Here is a 23,749-nt window from a genome sequence, read left to right as displayed (position 1 = left end):
GTCCAAGACACATGTATATTTAGCAATGGGGAATTGTTTTGTGAGAGGTGTGATAACATAGAGTTTGGGTCGTTTGCCAATGTTTATGAGGTGATTATGCCCTTTAGAACTCAAGGCAGACAACAGATAGTTATAGTAAAATAGTAACAATCTTTATTGGAAGGAAAATAACAAAAAGAAATAGGCAAAAATATATTTAGCACACTACCATTTGAGTGGGTAGGAAAATTTAGTGGGGAAAGGGTTGTAAGTAGTATACCAGTCTTGGGGAGAGTAGAAGCAGAGACGGCGACACAGCCAGTGTGTAGGGTGATCTTAATGGTTCCAAATCAGATGCACACTGTTGCTTTGCAAAGCCACTGTTTATATATGTTTTGGAATGAGGACGTTGCGTTTTGGATGTGACTGAAAACAGGTGGGCACATGGGATTTGGTATGAGGCAGGATATTGAAAAATGTCTTATCCAGGTTAGGAAATGGGTGTTAATAGGTAAGGTAAAGGTAAAGGTATCCCCTGTGCAAGCACCAGGTCATGGCAGACTCAATACGGGGTGGTTTGACATTGCCTTCCCTGGTCATTACTGCCTTCCCTGGTCATTACCCCAGCAAGCTGGGGACTCATTTTACCAACCTCAGAAGGATAGAAGGCTAAGTCAACCTTGAGCCGGCTGCTGGGATTGAACTCCCAGCCTCATGGGCAGAGCTTCAGACTGCATGTCTGCTGCCTTACCACTCTGTACCACAAGAGGCTCTTCTGTGTTAATAGGTAGGTAAACCATCATAATTCACTGGCTCTAGCAGTTGGAGTCATTTCCCCTGGCAGATAGGCTTAGAAAAGACAAGCTAAAAAGTTTTTTGGCCAACTGAACTCTGCCTGGTCACTTGAGCAGCAATACAATAGGGTGGGGAGGGGAGGGGAAGAGAGGTGAGTAAGACATGTTTCAAGGTACAGCTGTCATGTTGAATCTGTGGCTGAGAAAAAAATGGAGTCTGGCCCAACAAGGTCTTGGCAGACTTTGACAGCGTCTGGCTTTGGCTTAAGCCTAGACTATTGTGGAGCAGCACTGGTTTTTGGGGACAGTATGCCTTTCAGTAGGGTACGGTCTGACCCTACATAACATCTGAAAATATTCCTGTGATGTCACTTCCTGTGCTGTGGGAGTGTCTGGGTGATGTCACTTCAGATGATGTGACTTCCAGGGGCAAGGTAGGAATATGTGGCCTGTTGACATCATTTCTGGGGTTTCTGAAAGCCTAAAGAGTATTTCAGGGTTTTCTCAATGGTAAAAAGGTTGAGAAAAACTGCACTAGAGTGTGTCCACAGAGGAGCTTATCAGTTAAAAAACAGATCTGTATCAGACCAGTCTCCGACTGAATTAAAATCCTTCAAGCCCACAGTATAACAGCTCCCATTCAGCTGTGGATATCCAATCACAGGACTCAGAGCCTATCATTCTGGTTCATGCTGCCTAGTGAGGATTTTTTAAAACCTTTCTCTAAACATTGCTATTGTTTCATCACTTAGACCGTTTACGCACTGGAGGTTTCATGCCGGGCTGCAGGCTGGAGTTTTAGTCGTGGCAAGTTGCCCCACCTCTTCCTGCACCCACAGGGGGGGGGCATTTGGTCCGGTGCACCTCATCCGCCCTCGATTTGTGCTGCTGCACGGGAGCTGGGGCAGTGAAGTTCCCAGTGTGTAAACGGTCTTAGAGCCTCATTTGCTAAGTGAAGAGGGAAAAAGCAAAAGCTGCTTGTTTATACCCCACTTTTCACTACCTGAAGGACTCCCCAAAAGGCTTACCAACAACTTTCCCTTCATCTCTCTACAATAGACACCCTGTGAGGTAGGTGAGACTGACAGAACCCTAACAGAGAGTTAGAGTTCTATGTGAGAACAGCTTTAAGAGAACTGTGACTAGTCAAAGGTCACCCAGTTGGCTGCATGTTGAGGAGTGGGAGTTCAAATCTGGTTCTCCAAATTAGTGTCTGCCACTTTTAACCATAACACCATCCTAGATATCACTATTTAAAGGACTATGCTGTCCAACACAGCATTCATGTCTGCTCTTTGGGAGCGGACCATATATCTCTGAGTTTTAGACGCCTTCTGCCAGACAGTGCATGGCCAAGTACTACTTGGGATATTGGAGGGTATTTAAGCTCCCTATAAAGTATCCCTCAGTGTGTAGGCATCTGGCTACTAATAATCAAACCAAACAATAGTCTGGTAAATAATCAGAGAATGTGCCATCCCTAAACATTGGTTCCCAGGCTCTGAAACAGCCAACATTTGCCCCAAATGCTGCTTTGTGAGTTGGTTTGTTCCCATCCCTAGCATCATTAGTCTGCATCTCTTATTTTCTTCCCTTTTAGATAGATCATGCTTTGTCAACCAGGGTTGATAGCCCTGCAAGGGTTTCCAAAATGGGTGTGAGTTCATTCATTTTATGTTTATTTTTTTGTTAAACATTTATCACGTTAGGACCATCTACAGCCATGTCGACCTGTCCCCTCTCCCAAAATGGCTGATAATAGGCCTGGAGGGGGATGGAAAGGGTGGCACTATGGGTGGGCATATACAGAGCTATGCTTCCCACCCATAAGCTGCACGAATGCACCGCTTTGGTTTCTCAAAGCCTGAAGAATGTTTCAGGGGTTTCTCGATGGTGAAAAAGTTCAGAAAGGCTGAGATAGAAGTAGAAATCTCAAAATTAATTTGTGTCCCAGGATAAATGGTTCTTCCTGTTTCAAGGAGATAATTGGCTCTCCAGCATGCAGATCATCAGGCCCCATGGAGTCACAAAACCTACCTCTCCATCTGGCTGCACAAAGGACTGATTGTCCAGGCTACAAGACAGTGCCAAAGGCTTTCCCTCCCTTAGTTCATTCGGATCAGTGATTCAGTTGTAAAAATTTAGATGGTATTTTAAAGGAGGGTTAAGAATGAGTGTTTAAATGGGTAGGTATGCCACGTACTGGCAGTGGGTGGGGGGGGGGTCACAAATCAAAGGCTTGCCCAGCCCCCAGGAGGCCTCTTCCGTTCTTGGCAAGTTGGCATTGAAGCAAAACTAAAGCTCTTTCCCATATAAATGCTTGCTCTTTTTTAAAATTTATTTTTTAGGAAAGCCCTTTGAGACTACTGTAATAATGAATGCTGCTGTTGCCAATATTATAGTGTCCATATTACTTGGCAAGCGATACGAATACGAAGACCCCACTTTTGTAAGATTACTACATTTGGTCAATGAAAATGTCCGGCTTATTGGAAGTCCCTCGGTCACGGTAATCTAAGCATTTGAAATGGGTTAAATAATTGTTTAGAATGTTGCTACACACAGTGGAGGTAGGGCAATGTGATCCTACCCTGAATCTGATGGCTCAGTAGCCAAAAAGGAAAGAAAATGGTCTGATGGCTAGGGTAAAAATTGCTGTGTTGCAAAGCTAATTTCAAAAAATGTGAAGAAAAACTTCAGGCCTCCTCAAAGAATTCTGCTTCCACACAGATGTCAGAGGTTGCACATAGTATTCATGGCAGTTTCCTTAACTATCAGGCCCCTCGTGGGCTCAGGCTAGAGTCAGGGGGCTGGGACACGTTTAGCAACATCTCACTTGGATGTTGTGTGAAGTGACATCACTTTGACCGTTTATGCACTGGGAACGTTACTGCTCCAGCTTCCATACAGGAGCACAAACTGGGGGCAGATGAGGTACACCGGGCCAAATGCTCCTCCATGTGGGAACAGGAAGAGGTGGGGCAACCTGACACAACTAAAACTCCAGCCTGCAGCCCAGCATGAAACCTCCAGTGCATAAACGGTCTTTCAGACCAAACTCACCCCAATAATTGACTCAACAGAAACTTTATGTTTTTATGATAGAATTTATGCAGAATCATAGAACAGAGTGATTTCACTATGAGTTCCACCTGGAAATGGCATACATTTCACAGGAGACCAATTTTTGCATGATGCCTCCCTTCCCTGCTGGCCCACCAAGCAGTGGCAGGGTCAGGAACTAACAGCAGGTGTTCCCCTTTAGCAGGTGTTCCCGGCAAAACTGTCTCAACCTGAGAGCGTAGAGTCATCATCATAGACTTTAGTACTGTGCTAGACCAGTAATCAAATTGCAACGGGCATAAAAGTATTCATTGGTAATGAAAATAGAATAAAATTTAAAACATTCTAATTGTAAGAATCAACAAAATTACATTTTAAAATTCACATGCATTATCTCAAGCCATTGAGACTATCTTTACCTAACTGCTCCGAATTCACCCAGCTCTTCCTTGTTTTGATTGCCCTCCAAGCAAATCTGACAACAGCAGAAGTTATTTCAGTGTGTTTATTACCTCCAAGGTGGACCTATTCTGTGGGGATGATAAAATAAGTTCCTGATTTGATCATATAACTTACCTTGGAGTAATACGTGTTCTGATGTCTCAGTGCTCCCATCCTGGCAGATGCATAAACGATTATAGATAGGGTTTTTTCCTTTAAAATAAGCCTTCCTTAAAAGTTGATTGAAGCACATTGTATCGTAGAAGCATAAAGAAGCATGAGGGGGGATTGGGACGGGAGGGATTGGGTTGGGAGGTTTTTAGACAGCTATTAGAACTGCTAGATGAAGGACTGCCCTACATGGTGGCCTAGGGAAGAGAGTGTGGCCATTGAGATGGGGATCCGGCCCGGGGCTATAATTCCAGTTCTTCTGGGCCAAGGCAAACATAGCGGTGGGAGGAGATTCAATAATAGGGGGGCAACGACATACGTAGGTCCAAGAAGGCCCCGGCCGTGGAATTTCCACGGACGGTGGCCTGGTCGATATGGACGTTGCCCTTCAAATCTTCGTCCCATCCCCAGGTTCATGGGGGAGAGGGCTAGGGTGGAACCGGTGTTGATCCTATGCAATGCCAGGTCAATAAACAACAAGTCCTCAACCCTGCGGGATTACTTCGTAAGGCATGAGGCTGACCTGGCTTGCGTGACGGAAAGCTGGGTGCGCGAAGGCGAGACCGTCGCCTTGAAAGATCTGGCACCGCCTGGGTTTTCCGTCCTGCATCAACCCCGGCTCCATGGGAGGGGAGGGGGGGTGGCAATTCTGGTCAGAGAGACCTTCTCCTTCAGGGCTCTCCCTGCGCCAACGATTCCGGGGATTGAGTGTGTCGGTCTTGGGTGGGAATCGGTCGAGAACGTGGCGATCTGGTTGGTGTACCGAGCACCCACTGCTCCGCCCGATTCCCTGCCAGGCCTGCTGGAGGCGGTGGCTGCCTGGACATTGCAGTACCCAAAACTTTTAGTTTTGGGGGACTTCAACGTTCATGCGGATGCGCCGTCTTCAGGACTTGGCCTGGATCTAGTGTCAGCCATGGAGACACTAGGGTTCTCGCAGATTGTTGCTGGTCCCACCCATCAGGCTGGTCACACCCTCGATTTGATCTTTGGTGCAGGTGTAGCGGTAGATCTGGTGGCGAATAACATCGTCCCATGGTCAGACCACCATGCCCTGAAGGCTCGACTGAGGATACCACCCCCTCTCCGTTTGGGTGACGGACGTATTCTAGTCCGCCCGCGGAGACTCATGGAATCTGAGAGATTCCTGAATGCCCTGCGGGACCCGATGCCCTCCGGCACCTCGTTGACGGCCTTGGTGGAGGACTGGCAGTCCCGCCTTACGGCCGCCATTGACGAGATTGCTCCTAGGCGCCCTCTCCGCCTTCGCCTCAAACAGGCTCCATGGTATTCCCAGGAGCTTCGGGAGAGGAAGAAGGAAGTGAGACGGCTTGAGCGAGTGTGGAGGAAGACTCGTGACGAAGCTACAAGGACATCTCATCGCACGCTTATGAAGGCGTATGAGAATGCGGTGAAAGCGGCGAAACGAGACTTCTACGCCGCAGAAATCGCATCCGCAAGCTCTCGCCCAGCACAATTATTTAAGGTAATTAGATCACTTACCGCCCTGGAAGAAGGGCGACAAACGATAAGGGAATTGGAATTGAGCTGTGTGGCATTATCAAGCTATTTTGCGGACAAAGTCCTGTCGCTCCGCCGTGACCTACCTGCCACGATTGATACAGTTAGTGAACTGGAAGCTCCGTGGCCGTCAAGGGGGTTAGTGTTTGATGGCTTCAGGCGGCTCTCTGTAACCGAAGTGGACAAGTTACTGGGTTCAGTGAGGGCGACCACTTGCCCCTTGGATCCCTGTCCGTCCTGGTTGCTCAAATCGGGCGACCAGCGGATAGGAGGCCCCTTGAGGGAGATTGTCAACCTCTCCTTAACATCTGGAGAGTTTCCCAAGGGGCTTAAGGAAGCAGTGGTACGCCCCTTACTGAAAAAGCCATCATTGGACCCGCGGAACCCCGCCAGTTACCGCCCAGTTTCGCATTTGGCGTTTCTGGGTAAGGTGATAGAGCGGGCCGCAGCAGACCAACTCCTAGGTTTCTTGGATGAAACTTCGGCCCTCGACCCATACCAGTCTGGCTTCCGCCCTGGCCACGGGGTGGAGACCGTGCTGGTCGCCCTCATGGATGATATCCGGCGCCAGCTGGATCGGGGCGGCTCCGCCATTCTCGTGCTTCTAGACCTGTCAGCCGCATTTGATGTGGTCGACCACGAGTTATTGGTACACCGCCTCGCCGGAGCTGGAATAAGGGGGACTGCGCTTCAATGGCTGGTCTCCTTCCTCCAGAACCGGACGCAGAGGGTTGCGATGGGGGAGAGTTTGTCGAGCCCTTGTGAGCTCCCTTGTGGGGTTCCGCAGGGGGCGATACTCTCTCCCACACTTTTTAACATCTATATGCGCCCTCTAGCCCAGCTGGTCCGGGGCTATGGGCTGGGTTGCCACCAATATGCGGATGACACCCAGCTCTACTTCCTAATGGACGGCCGGCCGGACTCCACCCCGGATACATTTGCCAGCTGTTTGGAAGCGGTAGCTGGATGGCTCAGGCAGAGTCGCCTGAAACTCAACCCCTCCAAGACGGAGGTCCTGTGGCTGGGCAGAAGAGGGCAGGACCAGGAAGCGCGCCTCCCATGCCTGAACGGGGTGCAATTAACACCTGCACCAGTTGCCAGGAATTTGGGAGTGACATTTGATGCCTCCCTCTCTATGGAGGCTCAGGTCACCAATGTAGCTCGGACAGCATTTTTCCATCTTCGCCAAGCCCGGCTACTAGCGCCCTACCTGTCCTCGGAACACCTGGCCACAGTGATCCATGCAACGGTCACTTCCAGATTAGACTTCTGTAACTCGCTCTACGCGGGCCTTCCCTTGTCTTTGACTAGGAAGTTACAGCTGGTCCAAAATGCGGCTGCCAGGGTCCTCACTAGAACACCTTTGAGGGCCCACATTCAGCCGGTGCTTCGTCATCTGCACTGGTTGCCAGTCTGTTTCCGAATCAGATTCAAGGTATTGGTATTGACCTTTGAGGCTATACGCGGTCTGGGTCCCATCTACCTGCGGGACCGCTTGGTTGCTTATGCCCCCCGCAGGGCACTCCGCTCTGCGGGTATGAATTTACTGGTTGTCCCGGGCCCACGGGATGTGCGCCTGGCCTCGACCCGGGCCAGGGCCTTTTCAGTCCTGGCCCCAACCTGGTGGAACGAGCTCCCAGAAGAGCTAAGGGCCCTGCAGGATCTACCAGCTTTCCGCAGGGCCTGTAAGACGGAGCTCTTCCGCCAGGCATATGGTTGAGGCCAGGGCAGCTCTCCCACTAACCCATCAGAGGATCCCCTCCAATATTGAGATCTCTAACACCGAGATCATGGTCAGATCTATTGTATTGGTGCCACCCTCTTCTGAACATTATTCTCTCCACCAGGCTGAACTAAGATCAGAATTGTGACCACCGCCGCTATATGTTATGTGATATGTTATATGTAACTTTTAATTGGGGTTTTTATGGGGATTTTATTGTGTTTTAACTATTTATGTTGTAAACCGCCCTGAGACCTATTGGGAGAAGGGCGGTCTAGAAATTAAATAATAATAATAATAATAATAATAAATAATCTCCTATGATCTGGGATAATTAGATTAGATAAATAAGGTAATGGCCTCAAATTATTAAGTGGAGGCATTGGGAAAAGTGGGTTTTTTACTTTACCGAAGTCTTGTTGGCGGTATATATCCAAGATTCTGTGTTTTATCATCTCCTTTGCTTGGTTGAAACCAAGAGATAGCATTAACTGTTTCAATAAACCATATGAGCAAAGTTGTTTCTCAAGCATGGATATCCATGGTTCAACCAATGGATCAGGCATCATTAGATGAGGCCAACTCTTTGTGGAAAAAAGCAATTTTAACCAGTACATGGATATACATATCCATATTCTGGTCTAGACAGTATACATTCCTGTTTCCACCCGGATTGCCGCATTGGAAATGCTGGTTGGTATCTGGAGTAGGGATCTTAAAATTTTATACACAGTGGTGTTTATACACAGTGGAGCCCCATACATCATCTGTGCTAGAGGTTCTGCCTTAAACAGCTTAAGGGCTGCTGGAACATTATGCCCACTTTTGTGACCAAAGAATTTCTGAATGGCACCTGAACTTCTCTGGACATTCGAGGAAATATACGATATATGGGAGTTTGAAAAGCCATTTGATAGGAATAGTACTCCCAGATAATTATAATATCGGACCTGTTCTAGAGTAATCAGCTTCAAGCCTTGTTCTGTACAGCTGAGAGAGCCACTAGGCTTCACAGTACCCTCTCTCCAGATCACCAGTTCAGAAAGCACAACTTGGTTGGAGGGATCCTGTGAGAGTTGATGGTATTGGCTGAATGACCTATCTAACCCTCATCCTCTCAGCTAGTACAACCTCAGTCATACTGAGAGATGCAGGTGGGTTCAGCAGTCATAGTTCGCCATCCATCTTGTCCCTTCTTATTTTTTCAAGCATTCTAACCCTATTACGCGCCAAATTCCATCTCTATCTCAGAGTTGCTGCCTTGACGAAGTCCTCTTCCCGTTTCAACAGCCTCTTACCTGAATATTCCCCTGAGGTATTGAGTTAGGAATCCAGTATTGTTTCAAGTACACACATAGGCCAAGATCCAGCTTGTTTGTGTGTGTCACTTCTACCCTTGACAGGATTCCCTCTCAATTAACAAAAATATATTAAAAAGAATTGACTTTTATTCAAAACTTTAAAGTAGCGATCCCCAACCTGTGGGCCATGGACCACATGTGGTCCGTTGACTAATTGGAGGTGGGCCATGAAGGACGCCTTTTCCCCTGCCTGGCCCTTTACTTCATCCCCCCCGGCCCTTTACAACACACTTTGGGTGTCATTGTCTCCCATCACTCCCAGATGGGACTATCTCGTTGCAAAGAAACAAGCTCAGGGTTCCCATTGATTTGTCATTGTCATGAGTTAAAATTTCCATGAAAATAAAATGTTCCTTATGTTCATTGTTGTGGCATGTCTGTATCTTATTTTGAAGGGATGTTTAAACATGACCATAGCGATCAGAGAGCGTTAGGGCAGTGGTTGAGAGTAGAGGAGTAAACTACCCCCTCCCACTGGGCCTCAGTAAAATTGTCAAGCGTTGAGTGGTCCCTGGTGATAAAAAGGTTGGGGACCACTGCTTTAAAGGATATTGGAGTGTCATGGGCAGAATGAGCTAAGATATTTTAATTAAAAGTGGTTTTAGTGCAGTCTAAGTTTCACCATTTAGCCTTGCTTAAAAAAAAACAAAACTTTCCTTTCTCATATGTCATTCTTTCAGCTGTACAACATGTTTCCTGCTCTGGGTTTTCTCTCTAGTGGTCGCAAGACAGTCCTTAAGAACAGACAGGAGCAGCATGCCTTCATCCAGGCCACCTTCATAGAACACCTGAAAGTGCTGGATGTAAACGACCAGAGGAGTTTTATTGATGCTTTCCTAATACGACAGCAAGAGGTAACAGAATTTTTAAAACATTCCAATGATCCCAAGTTAAACTTTTAAATGTATCTGTGCATGAACGCACAGGAAGGGGCTAAGTGGTAGAAGAGAACAGCTTATCAAGCCAGCTGGGATTTCCTCATTTTTAGCAATCCTTACAGTTATTGGAACAATATGGCCATTTCTGCACGTGCAAAATGGACAGCCTCTGAATGTTGGCAGCATGCTCAGCCCTCTCAATAGGATATCACCAACATCCCGAGGCTGTCCAGTAGGTGGCTCGCCATTTTACCATTTGTAAATTGCGATGCAGGAAAGTGGATTGGCCACCCTAAAATACGTGAGCCACCAGTGAGCAACCAGCGATCAACCAGTGAAAAGACCGTATGGAGAGGGAAACATGCTATAGTCTGGGCAGCTTTGTCCCACCCTCGCACCCGCCCTCACCTCTCCTCCATTTCCACCATCTCACTGCCCAAGTGCCTCCTTCTCTCCCTCCTTTCATGTCACACCCCCGTCTCTTCTGCACCTCTTCTCCCCCACCCATACCCTACTTGTTCACCCCCATACCACTCAGAAAATGGCAGAGAGGTCTCTACATTCCCACATATATGAAAATCAGCTTACCAGAGATAAAAGTCCAGCTGATCCCTGCGGCACAAGTTTCCACATGCAGGGAGTTATGTTTGTCAATATCAGTTAGGAGATATTTTTAAAGCCTTGGACTCCTGCCCTCTTTTCTGATAGTGCTTTTGTGTTGATTTTCCAAATCAAAGGTAACTTGAAAGCATACAGATTCTCTTGGATCTCCCATCCCACTTTTTTGCTGCCTCTCAAAGATTACTGATTCTGCCCATTCTGGACCTTCTGTCATTCTCACTCCTTGATCAGCATACAATCCCCATTTTCCCCTCTTTTAAAAAAAATGTTTTACCTTACATAAATCCTGCAATAATCTCATATTGATAGTCTTGAATCTCTGAATTAAAAAAAAATTAAAATATGGGAAAATTTAAATGGAGCTGCATGAGGTTAGTTCCCTGCTGTTATTGCTTTGAAAAGGTGATCAGAGTGAAAGCAAACAGCAGCATCTCCAGTGGAAAAGAAATATCTCAATGCTGCATATAGTAAAAGGATTATCATTGAGGAATGAATTTGACATGAAATGTAAAGAGAAAGGGACACTTGTATGGGAAGCCTAAAGCTTTGAAAATATTTTTCCTTTTAGTGCTTTAGTAAACAAAGTTTACCATTTTGGCAGACTCTGGCTGATTCCGCACGGGTGAAAAAGGCTGGGAGGGTGCTCGTATGGAAGCCAGGCCAGCCCCCTCGTGGCAACAAACAAAAAAGGGGGGAACCCAAACTGGAATAGAGTTGAGAACCTAAAAACTTTGAGAAAACTACAACTTTATATGATATAAATGTATTTCGTTTGAATTTTATTTGTGGAGTTCAACGATATAAAAATATTAAAAACAGCAGGGAGTGACACTTTTTCTATAGGTCACTTATATATGTTAGTTATATCTTAACATCCAAAGACCTAATATGTTTCAACCCATGCAGGTCTTCCCCAGAGGTCAATATTAAGCACATACAATTGTTTTTAAACACAGAGAAATACATAAAATATGTTTTTATATCATCTTTCATTTACCAGGATGGTAAACCACCATCCCGTGAATTACAAAAATATAGGGAAAGAAAACCCAGCCTAGAATAGAGTTGAGAAAGCTATGACTTTATATGATAGAAATGTATTTGAATTTTATTTGAGGTAGTTCTCAATTTAACCAACATTATAAACCCAGATTACAGATCTGTTCCTTCAAGTGGAGTGCAACACCATCCAGAACAGGGATCAAGCTAATCTTCTCTGTATCGGTCCCGTTTTAGTATATGTGCTGCAAAGTGAGCATTTATTTTTTATTCATTATGGTCCTTTCGCTTAAATCATTTCTTTTGATATTTTGTAGGAGAAGAACAAGAACCAGGACAACAAATTTTTCCATAATGAAAACCTAAAGTCTGTTGTGTCGAACTTATTTGCTGCTGGCATGGAGACCACTTCCACGACGTTGCGTTGGGGCCTGTTGCTGATGATGAAGTACCCTGAAGTTCAGAGTGAGTGCTTTCCATTGGTTGATTTCTATAATTCTAAGGTGTCTGAATTCAAGTTAAACTTAGTGGTATGTAAAGAAATCACAGGTTGCAGTTGGATGCTACCTGAATGAGAAAGAACAGGGGGCTTTTCGCACGCCTTCAAAATCGCACAATGGTTGCCAATTGAAAACGCTACTGATTTGCCGTTATGCACAACGTCGTTGACAATCTGCCACACACCTGAAACCGATCCGCAAAAAGCGCTTCCTTGTAGCGCTTTCAGGGAAATCCCCAAAAGTGGATTCACCCTCCGGAAAGCGCTACACTCCTGCAACCAATCTGCAACACTAGCGGGAAAGTTCTGTGGGCCTTTTCGCACAGGGATCTTTGTTGCAAATTGTTTGCGGAATGAAAAATCGCCATTTAAAATAGTGGAATTCGTCGTTATGCATACCTGCCTTTGTAGTGGAATCAGTTGCGTTTTTTAGCGTTTCCCACAGGCTTCCGGTCTCGGCAGAAATCGCTAGAAAGGAAGCGCTATTGCCAAGCTCGTCCCGCCCCTGGCCGTCAAGCAGCCAATGGGCAGCCGTTAGCATGCTCCCAAACAGCCCCTTTCCCTTTAAGAAAGGTTTTAAAAAAAAAAAACGACCCATAGCAATGAATCTAGGTAGATTCGTTGCTACGGAGAGACCCATCCAGCTGCCTAATGTGAGCTGTCGTTTGATTGTATGATCATTTGCACGCTGCCTCGAGTGATAAAAAAAAAAATCCCCCCCCCCTCTCACGGGCACGATTTTCGGCTGAATTTATTTGTAAAAAATAAAGGGACTTTATTTCAGCAAACGGGCTTTTCAGTTGTTTGTGCTTAGTGACTAAAGGTGAAGGACTGAAGCCAGGGAAGCCTCTAAACAGAAAGAGGCTCGCCGGTACGTTTATCCCCGCTCGCTCGGAGAAAAAAAAAATGGCGATCGCTTCGCCGGAAGTTTGGAGGAGAGAGCCAGGGGGAGGGACTTTGAAGAACCAGCAACAATGGTAACGCACAGATCTTTAGCGCTACTGTTGCAGATTGGTTGCAGGAGTGTATCGCTATCCGGAGGGTGAATCCACTTTTCTGGATTCCCCTGAAAGCGCCACAACGAAGCGCTTTTTGCTGATTGGTTTCAGGATTGTTGCAGATTGTCTACGACGTCGTGGGTTATGTCAAATTAGTAGCGTTTCCAAATAGCAACCATTCTGCTACTTTGAAGCCGTGCGAAATGGCCCTGTGTGTTACCATTGTTGTGGTTTCTACAAAGTCCCTCCTCCTGGCTCTCTCCTCTGATCTTCCGGCGAAGCGATCGCCATTTTTTTTCTCCGAACGAGCGGAGTTCAACCCACCAGCGAGCCTCTGTTTAGAGGCTTCCCCGGCTTCAGTCCCTCCCCAGAGCTGTTTAGTCACTAAGCACAAACAACAGAGAAGCCCGTTTGCTGATGTATTTTCCCTTTATTTTTTACACTGTTTTCGGCCGAAAATCGGGCCCTTGAGGGGGGGGATTTTTTTTTTCACTCGAGGGGAGCGTGGCAACGATGAAACGACAGCTCAAACACACCTGCCAGCTGGATGGGTCTCTCCGTTGCAACGAATCAACACATATTCGTTGCAATGGGTGTGTTTTTTTTTAAACCTTTCTTAAAGGGAAAGGGGCTGTTTGGGAGCATGCTAACGGCTGCCCATTGGCTGCTTGATGGCCAGGGGCGGGACGAGCTCGGCAATAGCGCTTCCTTTCTAGCGATTTTTGCTGAGACCGGAAGCTTGTGGGAAACGATGGAAACGCAACTGGATTCCACTACAAAGTCAGGTATGCATAATGACGAATTCCACTGTTTTAAATGGCGATTTTTCGTTCAGCAAACAATTTGCTACAAGGATCCCGGTGCGGAAAGCCCCCAGGAGTTATACTTCCTGTTTCCTACCAGCTGGTATAATGCTGAAAGCACAAGGGGAGGGCTTGTGCACCTCCCTCAGTGTGACCTTTTATGTTGGGCTGGCACCAGGTTTTGTGGCAGGGCAACATGCCCTATTGCTTCTCGTGTACCGATCATGGAAGATTTCCCCCACTGGACTCAGTCTGCCATGGATTTTGGTGGAAAGGTTCTACCATATTTCTCCATGGTGATGGAGTTACTTCAACAAGGGTGGGATTACGTGCCAATGCAATCCCACCTTCGTGGAAGGCAAAAAACTGCCCCATTCAGCTCTGCGGCACTGTGAAGTCTAATGGGGCATTTACTGTCCCTGATGGGGAACAGTAGGTGGGAGAGGAGCCAGGCCTGGAAGCTCGGCTCTTCCCTGTGTGCACAGGCCTGGCCTGGCTGTCAGTGGCACCCATGGCAGAAAAGGGAAACTTTTAAAAATCAGCATTCCTTTACTACAGAGCATCAAAGACCCTAAAGTGGGCCATGGGTGGGAGGGGGCTGGGCCAGCAGTGACATCGTTCATGAGTGAGGATTTGCTTCACTGCCGTGTAAGCAGCAACCCGGCCTTTCCCGCCATGCATAATCAGTCAGCATTTATTTTCCGTGCTGTGGCGCTCGTCAGTGGAAATAAAAAGTGCATTGCCACATAGCTAAAGAATAGACAACTCTTACCACATTGTTTTTATACATGTAATTATGTTTCCTGAATTGATTCTTCCTATTGGTTTGGTGTAGAGGTCATACTATCACACTAGGTTCTCGGAGACCCAGGTTCTCATTCCCACTTTCTTCTGAAGCTCGCTGGGTTCCCTTGAGCTAGTCACATTCACTCTTACATGCCACACAGGTTTGTGGTGAGGACTTTTTCTTTCTTTCTTCAATTTATATACCGTCCCTCTCAAACTAGTGATCTTGGGGCAGTGTATAACTTTTGAAATATATACTGTTGCAATATTAAACAATAAAACAAGGGAATTATTCAATAAAATTAAACCTCAGTTAATTTTCAAATGAATAAATAAACAGTAGCCCCATTATGGGTAGGGAAAATAGATGGGGAGGACAGGATAAGGGAAGCCCAGCCAGATTGTTCTAAGTGAATTTTCAGCAACTGCCAACAAAGTGTAAAGTATTAAATAGGATATTCTTTAGGATTATTTAGCTGGTTTATTTACTACCTGTCTCCCCACTGGAGACTCAAAGCAACTTACACTGTTTTCATCTCCTATATTTTTTCTGAAGGCCTTCAAGATGGATCTCTTCCACTGAGAATTAGACTGGCCAAGGTCACCCAGCTGGCTGCATGTGAAGGAGAAGTGGGGAATCAAACTCATTTCTCCAGATTAGAATTCACCACTCTTTAACCACTGCACCATGCTGGCTCTCATTATGGGGGATGAATGGATGGGAGCTGTACACTGTTGAATTTAATAATGCCACAAACTAGTACCAATTGCCCAACTTGTGTGAAGTTCAGGGACACCTCTATTATGGTTACTTTCCTATGGGTAAAAAGGCAATAAGGATATACGGTGTTGTTCATAATCATTGTAGTTTCAGATTCATAACCAGAGAGGCCTCAGGAGCAAACTGATGCCCATTTAGAGACCATTTCATCAAACCATAGCATCAGTCCCATTCCTAGTAGTTTACGGTTAAGAGAGCCAGTTTGGTGTAGTGGTTAGGAGTGTGGACTTCTAATCTGGCATGCTGGGTTCGATTCTGTGCTCCCCCACATGCAACCAGCTGGGTCACCTTGGGCTCGCCATGGCACTGATAAAACTGTTCTGACCGAGCAATGATATCAGCGCTCTCTCAGCCTCACCCACCCCACAGGGTGTCTGTTGTGGGGAGAGGAACGGGAAGGCGACTGTAAGCCGCTTTGAGCCTCCTCCGGGTAGGGGAAAGCGGCATATAAGAACCAACTCTTCTTCTTCTTCTTCTTCTTCTTCTTCTTCTTCTTCTTCTTCTTCTTCTTCTTCTTCTTCTTCTTCTTCTTCTTCTTCTTCTTCTTCTGGGAATTAAGATACCAGTAAGAGGGTAGAGCCTACCCTTATCCTATCTGTCCACTGAGAAAGGTTAGTTTGTTAACTTATTATAATTATCCCCTGCCTTTCCTTTTCACTCAAGTTTGAAGAGTTCTTCCCATCTAAGGAGCTATCCTCCAGCTTAAGTGGGTGTTCCATTGGAGGAAGGCTCACTTAAGTGGGTGGAAAGCTGCTTGGAGGATGGTGGGATCTACCCCATTATTTGCAGGGAATAACATCAGATGTTTGCTATTAATTTCTTAAAAGATTTAGCATCTGTGATCTCCATAATAAACTGTGCATGACACTCTTGACCTCTCTTTCTTTCAAGTTCAGGTTTATCAGTAAGTCTGGGTATCACATTCACCCCTCTTCTTTTTAAAAATAGAACGATGGACCATTTTCCCTCGCAGGTCTTCTCTCTCGTGCACAGATACATCCACAGGCAGGGTAGCCTAGCCCCTTTTAGTAACAAGTCCTTTCTCACACAGAGTTGTTGGAGTTGGGGGCTCAAAAACTGTTCCACTCACATGCTGCCACCAATTATTCGTAGTGTGTATACGTTGAGTTGTTCAATTGTGTCCATGCATGTGTTACTTTCCCTTAGACCAGGGGTAGTCAAACTGCGGCCCCTCCAGATGTCCATGGACTACAATTCCCAGGAGCCCCTGCCAGCGAATGCTGGCAGGAGCTCCTGGGAATTGTAGTCCACGGACATCTGGAGGGCCGCAGTTTGACTACCCCTGCCTTAGACATTCAGTCCCTAGGAGTAAAGAAAAAAGAAGTTAATTTTTATTTTTGGTATTCACATAACACTGAAGAAAGTGAGGAATAAGTTACAACTTTTTGTTCCCATGGAACTTTTGAACTGAGGAACTATTCCCACAATTGGGATCTTTCGGTTACACGGTGACTTTTTTCACTCAGTCTAAATCACTCTTCTCCACTTTCTCACTCCGACTTCCTCTTTTTCCTCTCAACCCCCTAGAGGTACCACCTCCCAATTGCTAATTTAATCGATGTTTGCAAACTCTGTCTCCTCAACAATGTGTAAGCTCTAATTGGGAGAGGTAGAACCTAGCCAGTCTCAGAACATTCTTTAGATTCTCTCTCATTGAGAGGCTGCATTTAAAATTGAAGTTTTTTTGGTTAGTTGTGTTATGTGATATCAAGCTGCTTCTAGCTCATGTTGACCTAGAGAATTAATGACTTCCAAAACATCCTGTCACTGACGGGTCTTGCACCATTGAAGGCTGTGACTTTCTTTCTTGAACCAATCCATCTTCCTCTTTTCCAGCTGTCTTCAACTTTTCCAGGGAGTCTTGTCTTCTCAGAATGTGGCCAAAGTGCAAGAGCCTCTATTTCCTTATTTTATCTTCTAGAAAGAATTCAGCCAGGATTTGATCTAGATTGTCTATTTGGCATGTAACAGTATCCTTAAAACTCTCCTTCTACATCAGTGGTCCCCAACCTTTTTATCACCGGGGACCACTCAACGCTTGACAATTTTACTGAGGCCTGGTGGGTAGGGGTAGTTTACTCCTCTACTCTCAACCACTGCCCCAACGCTCTCTGATCGCTATGGTAATGTTTAAACATCCCTTCAAAATAAGATACAGACATGCCACAACAATGAACATAAGGAACATTTTATTTTCATGGAAATTTTAACTCATGACAATGACAAATCAATGGGAACCCTGAGCTTGTTTCTCTGCAACGAGATAGTCCCATCTGGGAGTGATGGGAGACAATGACACCCGAAGTGTGTTGTAAAGGGCCGGGGGGATGAAGTAAAGGGCCGGGGGGGGGGGGGAGAAGGCGTCCTTTGGGGCCCACCTCCAATTAGTTGATGGACCACATCTGGTCCGCAGCCCACAGGTTGGGGATCGCTATTCTACATCACACTTCAACTGAATCTTTGGGTCATCTTTCTTCCATGTTCAACTTCCACATTCATACCTAGTAATAGGGAAGACAGTAGTATGAATTAAGATTTTATTTTCTCAGATAAGGTCCAAGAAGAACTTGCAAAAGTGATTGGGTCTACTCAGCCGCAGATTGAACACCGATCAAAGCTGCCGTATACAGACGCGGTGATCCATGAAGTTCAGAGATTTGCCAATATTCTCCCTATGAATTTACCACATGCCACCACTGCAGATGCCACTCTGAAAGGATATTTCATCCCCAAGGTGATCACTGCTCCCTAACTGCATACACTTTCAGTCTTATGTCCTTTTATATCTAGTTGGGTTTTTTGCCTACTGCCTACATTTGACAAAGAGGCCATTTTTCAGATGTTGAGGAGTTTCAGAGCCAGTCAGATAAATTAATGGTAATCCCCTTTCATCTCAATGGGATAGTTCTCAACCCACTGCTGGTTCATCCATTAGGCCAACCTGGGCAATTGCCTAGATCATCATCAGAGGAGACAGAGATGACCTCTGTCATCTTATTGCCCACAACATTCATGGCAAGCAGTAGACCCAGGCGATCCTCAGTGGGCAGCCCATGGAAAGCTAGCTTCCACTGTGGGGAGACTAGGCAGGGCTTTTTTCCAGAGCATTTCCGATGGGCGTGGCACCACAGCAAACCACACTGTCATCCCAGTCACATCCCCAGTCAGGACAGCTTCCTCGTGGAGCTGGTGAAAGAAGAAGGCTGATGGTCCTTTCCCCACAATACAAAGTGGGGAGGAGAGTAGGCAGCAGCCTAGTCCTAGGCCAAGGGCACCAAAATGCTTTGTCCATCTCTGTATATTTCAGTATGTCTTCAATTAATTACTCTTTGCTTTGACATCCCAGGGAACACATATCCTTCCATTGCTGTACTCTGTGCTGTACGATGAAACTCAGTGGGAAAAACCATTTCAGTTCTATCCTGAGCACTTCCTTGATTCCGATGGAAAGTTTGTCAAGAGAGATGCCTTCCTGCCGTTCTCTGCAGGTAACTCCTTTCGGATTTACCATTGTGGATTTAATTAATAGATGATGATGAAGAAGAGTTGGTTCTTATATGCTGCTTTTCTCTACTAAAAGGAGTCTCAAAGTGGCCTTCCCTTTCCTCTCCCCACAACAGTCACCCTGTGAGGGAGGTGAGGCTGAGAGAGCCCTGATATTACTGCTCGGTCAGAACAGCTTTATCAGTGCTGTAGCACAGAGGTAGTCAACCTATGGTCCTCCAGATGTCCATGGACTACAATTCCCATGAGCCCCTGCCAGAATTTGCTGGCAGGGGCTCATGGGAATTGTAGTCCATGGACATCTGGAGGACCACAAGTTGCCTACCCCTGCTGTAACAAGCCCAAGGCCACCCAGCTGGCTGCATGTGGGGGAGCAGGGAATCAAGTCTATGGACTTGAAAGAACACTGTCTCAGCTGGTCGTTTCCCATTTATTCTTTCCAGATTAGCATTAATTTTCAACATAGTTAATCACTGTGTTGCCCTATTTTTCTATCTGCCTTCATATTTACTTTTGATTGCTAGTGGTGTTGTGGTTAAAGGTGGTGGACTCTAATCTTGAGAGCTGGGTTTGATTCGCCACTCCTCCACATGCAGCCAGCTGAGTGACCTTGGGCCAGTCACAGTTCTCTTAGAGCTGTTGTCGCAGAGCACTTCTTTTAGCTCTCTGTCAGCCCCGTAGACACCACATAGGGTGTCTGTTGAGGGGACAGGAAAGATTTATATGGGACAGCAGGGTATAAAAAAAACAGCTCTTCTTTATGGTAAATTTTTTTGGCATCATTCCTTGGGGAAAATGATATAAACATATTACAAAGCAATTCAATAAACAGGACTTCCCTGTCCCTCCTCTATTGTCACAGGTCGGCGATTGTGTGCTGGTGAGACCCTGGCCAAAATGGAGCTCTTCCTCTTCTTTGCGAGTCTCCTGCAGAGATTCACTTTCCAGCCACCCCCTGGGACATCTAAAGAAGACCTGGACCTGACCCCTGCCGTTGGATTTACAACACCTCCGATGGCCTATAGTTTCTGCGCTTTGCCGCGTTCTTAACATTCAGCCATGCTTATCTTCCCCCTCCTAGTTGTCTGCACCACCCTCTTTTTCTTCAACTTCTTGCCACCCAAGGAAATTTCACACTCAATGGAACCAGGCTGTGCTTTCTCACAAACGTCAGCACTTCACATGCCTCTCTGTGGAAGCCCCACAAGCTAGATCAGAGACTTAATGTAGCTCAAAATGTGACCCATTGAGTCATTGGCTGTCTAGAGAAAAGGCAATACAGCTTCTGTGATTTCTTCTCTTGCTGCATTACAAATCCCTTTGCACCACCAAGACAACAAAGCTGGGGTAGTATAATATCCACTGCCAAGTGAGATAGATCCAAGATTACCAACTGCATAGACCAAACAAATGTATTAGATTACAGCTTTGTAACTGCACCTGGCCTCTGGATTTGCTGACCCATTCCACTAGCTCTGGATCTTGTTTCAGCAGTTGTACTGCCTTATAAATCTGAGAAGGATATATAAAACAAAAGCCTAAAGCTTGCTGGGTTTTCCATCCTGGCATGCAAGCACTCTTTCATATTGGAGGGAGGAGCGGTGCATGATGGGAAAATCCCTAAGTGTGATGATTTTACTTCTGATTTTATTTTTTGTCGGTGAACTGGATCTCTCAGTCAGTCATTCAGTGTCTCTCTTTCTCAGAATGATTGTTTCACGTAAATACTAACTGCTTCAATTTAAAACAGCTTATCTTGAACTCTAAGGCCAATTCTACACGGGCATAAAAGGCCGAGAGGGCAGCAGAATTTGCCCTGTTTCCACATGACGTTGCCAGGCTGCCACCCTCCTGGGCTTGGTACAGATCAGGCCCCAGAAGCCCCAGGCTAAGAGATGGTCCCCAAATTTAATTGTTGCTAGCCATGCTTTAGAAGCCAAAAAACTGGCAATCTGAGTTAATTTCCTCTGGCTCATCTTACCCTTTGCAGCCCTCTCCTTTACCAGCCCCACGAGGTGCCAGACATCACAGCAACTAAGCAATGCATGCTTCAGACTTGATGTGGTATCATGTATGTTCATGGTTCCACACTACCTGCCTCTTTTCAAGAATACCAGTTGGTTGCTTTGGGTATCAGGGAAAGTCTGAAATAGAAACAATTCGGATTGTTCAAGTCAGTCATTGCTTGGCAGCTCATGTTAATGTTCCCGGTTGTCTCGTGCTAAGTGGACTTTACAAAAAAACATTCATCTTGTTTAATGTTGATGTCACTGAAAGCACAAAAAGTGCAATAGTAAAAAGAAAATGGCCGTACGTAATTTTTTAACGTATTTGTTCAAGTTTCTATAACCGCTCTTCTTGGCGTACCTGTCCCAAGGCGGTTGACAACAATTCAATAAAACAATACACTTCGGTAATAATAATGAAATAATTTTAAAGTTTTAAAAGCTTTAAAAGTTTAAATACTTAAAAGCATTCCTATCGCTGTAGCTGCCGGACATAGCAATGTAGTTCAATTTCGTATTTTTAAAAAAATTTAATGTTCATTAACTTCTGTATTCGTGGATTGCATATACAAATCTCATATACTTTGTACTTGACAGATTTCCCCCAGGGCTGAATAGGGACATAGGATTCTTTTCTTGCTACAAATGCAAGTTTTCTCCCCCCCCCCACCAACATTTCTGCGGATTACAATCCTATTGTAATCGAGATGAGGCCTATTGTAAACAAGCTATTTCCTACAGCAAAGGAGGCCAAACTGAGACTCTCCAGATGTCCATGGACTACGGTTGCTGGTAGGGGCTCATGGGAATTGTAGTCCATGGACAGCTGGAGAGCCACAGTTTGGGCACCCCTGGCCTATTGCAATCAAGCTGATTCCAATAGGCATTGTACCTCTGCATCTTTTACAAGTATTCTCCCACCTCCTGACTGGATCATAAAGACTCAAAAATATCCACTCCTACTCTTGTCTGATGAAAGGGGCTTTGTTGCTCAAAAGATTGTATTGTGAAATTATTTCAAGTGGGTAGCTGTCTGAGACTCTCGTTGGTCACTAAGGTGCTACTGGATTCGAATTTACCTGTTTTACTGCAGACCAGCATGGCCAACTCATGAAACAATGTATTATTGATTTGGAAACACATCTTATGCTGCATTTGGGGGCTGGAGCAGAAATGACTACAGACCTATCTGTCCTGCCCCCATCCTCATCGCCATCCCCCTGTCACGACAGATGGCACTGACTCACCTGGAGAGAGCATAGCTGTGAGGTGGAGGTGGGGCCAGGCACTGAGGAGGGGCAGCGGAGCAAGCGGGACTCAGTGCCAGGCCTGGCCAGACATTGTTGCTATGCCCATTCCTCCTTCACCCAAGGCTGTGCACCTCAGTCTCCTTCTCCTGGCTTCATGCCAGGGTGGAGGCAGCCACAGTGCAGAAGTGGGGCCAGGCACCGAAGATGGTGCCAGCGGAGCCAGCCACCGCCACTGTGCCCATTCGTCCTGGCTCACACTGGTCCTGGGCAGCTGGGCATATAGAATGTGTTCCCACATAATGTGCAACAATCTGGTTCTCGTGTATTTGTATTCTTGTTATTTACATATTGACTTCTCACCATATCTACTATGAAAGTCTTGGAGGGGAAACAAGTTTACATCCTTGCCTCAGGTACAAAATTAGAGTCATTGTGGTGTAGTGTTTAAGAGTGGCGGCTTCTAATCTGGCAAGCAACCAGCTGGGTGACCTTGGGCCAGTCTTATTCCTTTTAAAGCTGTTCTCACAGGGCAGTTCTGTCAGAGCTCTCTCAGCCTCACCTACCTCACACAGTGCCTGTTGCGGGGAGAGGAAGGGAAGGTGATTGTAAGCTGCTTTGAGACTCCTTCAGGCAGTTAAAAGCGGGATATAAAAGCCAATTCTTCTTCTTCCAGTTGGTTATATGATTTTTTTGTCAGAACTTTGTAACTATATTGCTAATTATATGTTATTCCTTATATGCCAATAAAGGTGACTTGATTTGACTTGCTAGTTGTCACAAGCAGGGGTGCTTGCACCGTGGCTTTGGGATGGGTGTCAAGTGCTGACAAAACTCACAACAAAACTTCTATGGAAAGAAAGCTTTAATGGAAGTTAGCTCTAGTCACTATAACTCGAGAAGTCAAATCTGCCAAACAACAGAACTACAAGCACTTATCAATACAATTCTCCCTCCCAAACCTTGAGGGCCTTTACGCACGGGGATCTTTGTTGCAAATTGTTTGCGGAATGAAAAATCGCCATTTAAAATAGTGGAATTTGTCGTTATGCATACCTGCCTTTGTAGTGGAATCAGTTGCGTTTTTTAGCGTTTCCCACAGGCTTCCGGTCTCGGCAGAAATCGCTAGAAAGGAAGCGCTATTGCCAAGCTCGTCCCGCCCCTGGCTGTCAAGCAGCCAATGGGCAGCCGTTAGCATGCTCCCAAACAGCCCCTTTCCCTTTAAGAAAGGTTTTTAAAAAAAAACAGACCCATAGCAACGAATCTAGGTAGATTCGTTGCAACGGAGAGACCCATCCAGCTGCCTAATGTGAGCTGTCGTTTGATTGTATGATCGTTGGCACGCTGCCTCGAGTGATAAAAAAAAAATCCCCCCCCCTCTCACGGGCCCGATTTTCGGCTGAATTAATGTGTAAAAAATAAAGGGACTTTATTTCAGCAAACGGGCTTTTATGTGGTTTGTGCTTAGTGACTAAAGGTGAAGGACTGAAGCCAGGGAAGCCTCTAAACAGAAAGAGGCTCGCTGGTGCATTTATCCCCGCTCGCTCGGAGAA

At 45.9% G+C, this 23,749-nt stretch overlaps 1 protein-coding gene and 1 non-coding gene across 2 annotated transcripts in view; one reads left to right on the top strand and one right to left on the bottom strand.

The window, feature by feature from the left end:
• LOC143827914 (cytochrome P450 2K4-like) overlaps positions 1 to 22,962 on the top strand; it is a 28,757-nt gene extending 5,795 nt beyond the window's left edge. The window contains exons 4-9 of the mRNA XM_077317972.1: positions 3,122 to 3,282; positions 9,734 to 9,907; positions 11,869 to 12,016; positions 17,989 to 18,173; positions 18,786 to 18,927; positions 19,806 to 22,962. Coding sequence (XP_077174087.1) covers positions 3,122 to 3,282; positions 9,734 to 9,907; positions 11,869 to 12,016; positions 17,989 to 18,173; positions 18,786 to 18,927; positions 19,806 to 19,993 — 998 coding nt within the window. The 3' untranslated portion in view covers positions 19,994 to 22,962. The remainder of the gene's footprint in view (positions 1 to 3,121; positions 3,283 to 9,733; positions 9,908 to 11,868; positions 12,017 to 17,988; positions 18,174 to 18,785; positions 18,928 to 19,805) is intronic.
• Positions 11,707 to 11,811, bottom strand: LOC143828100 (U6 spliceosomal RNA). Its single transcript, XR_013227505.1, has one exon. It is a non-coding gene; the product is annotated as a U6 spliceosomal RNA (small nuclear RNA).
• Positions 22,963 to 23,749: the final 787 nt, after the last annotated feature.

Source organism: Paroedura picta, chromosome 1 (genome assembly GCF_049243985.1).
Source record: "Paroedura picta isolate Pp20150507F chromosome 1, Ppicta_v3.0, whole genome shotgun sequence".
Classification (NCBI taxonomy): domain Eukaryota; kingdom Metazoa; phylum Chordata; class Lepidosauria; order Squamata; family Gekkonidae; genus Paroedura; species Paroedura picta.
The sequence above is the reverse complement of the archived record's forward strand: the minus strand, read 5'-3'. Positions and strand labels throughout refer to the sequence as shown.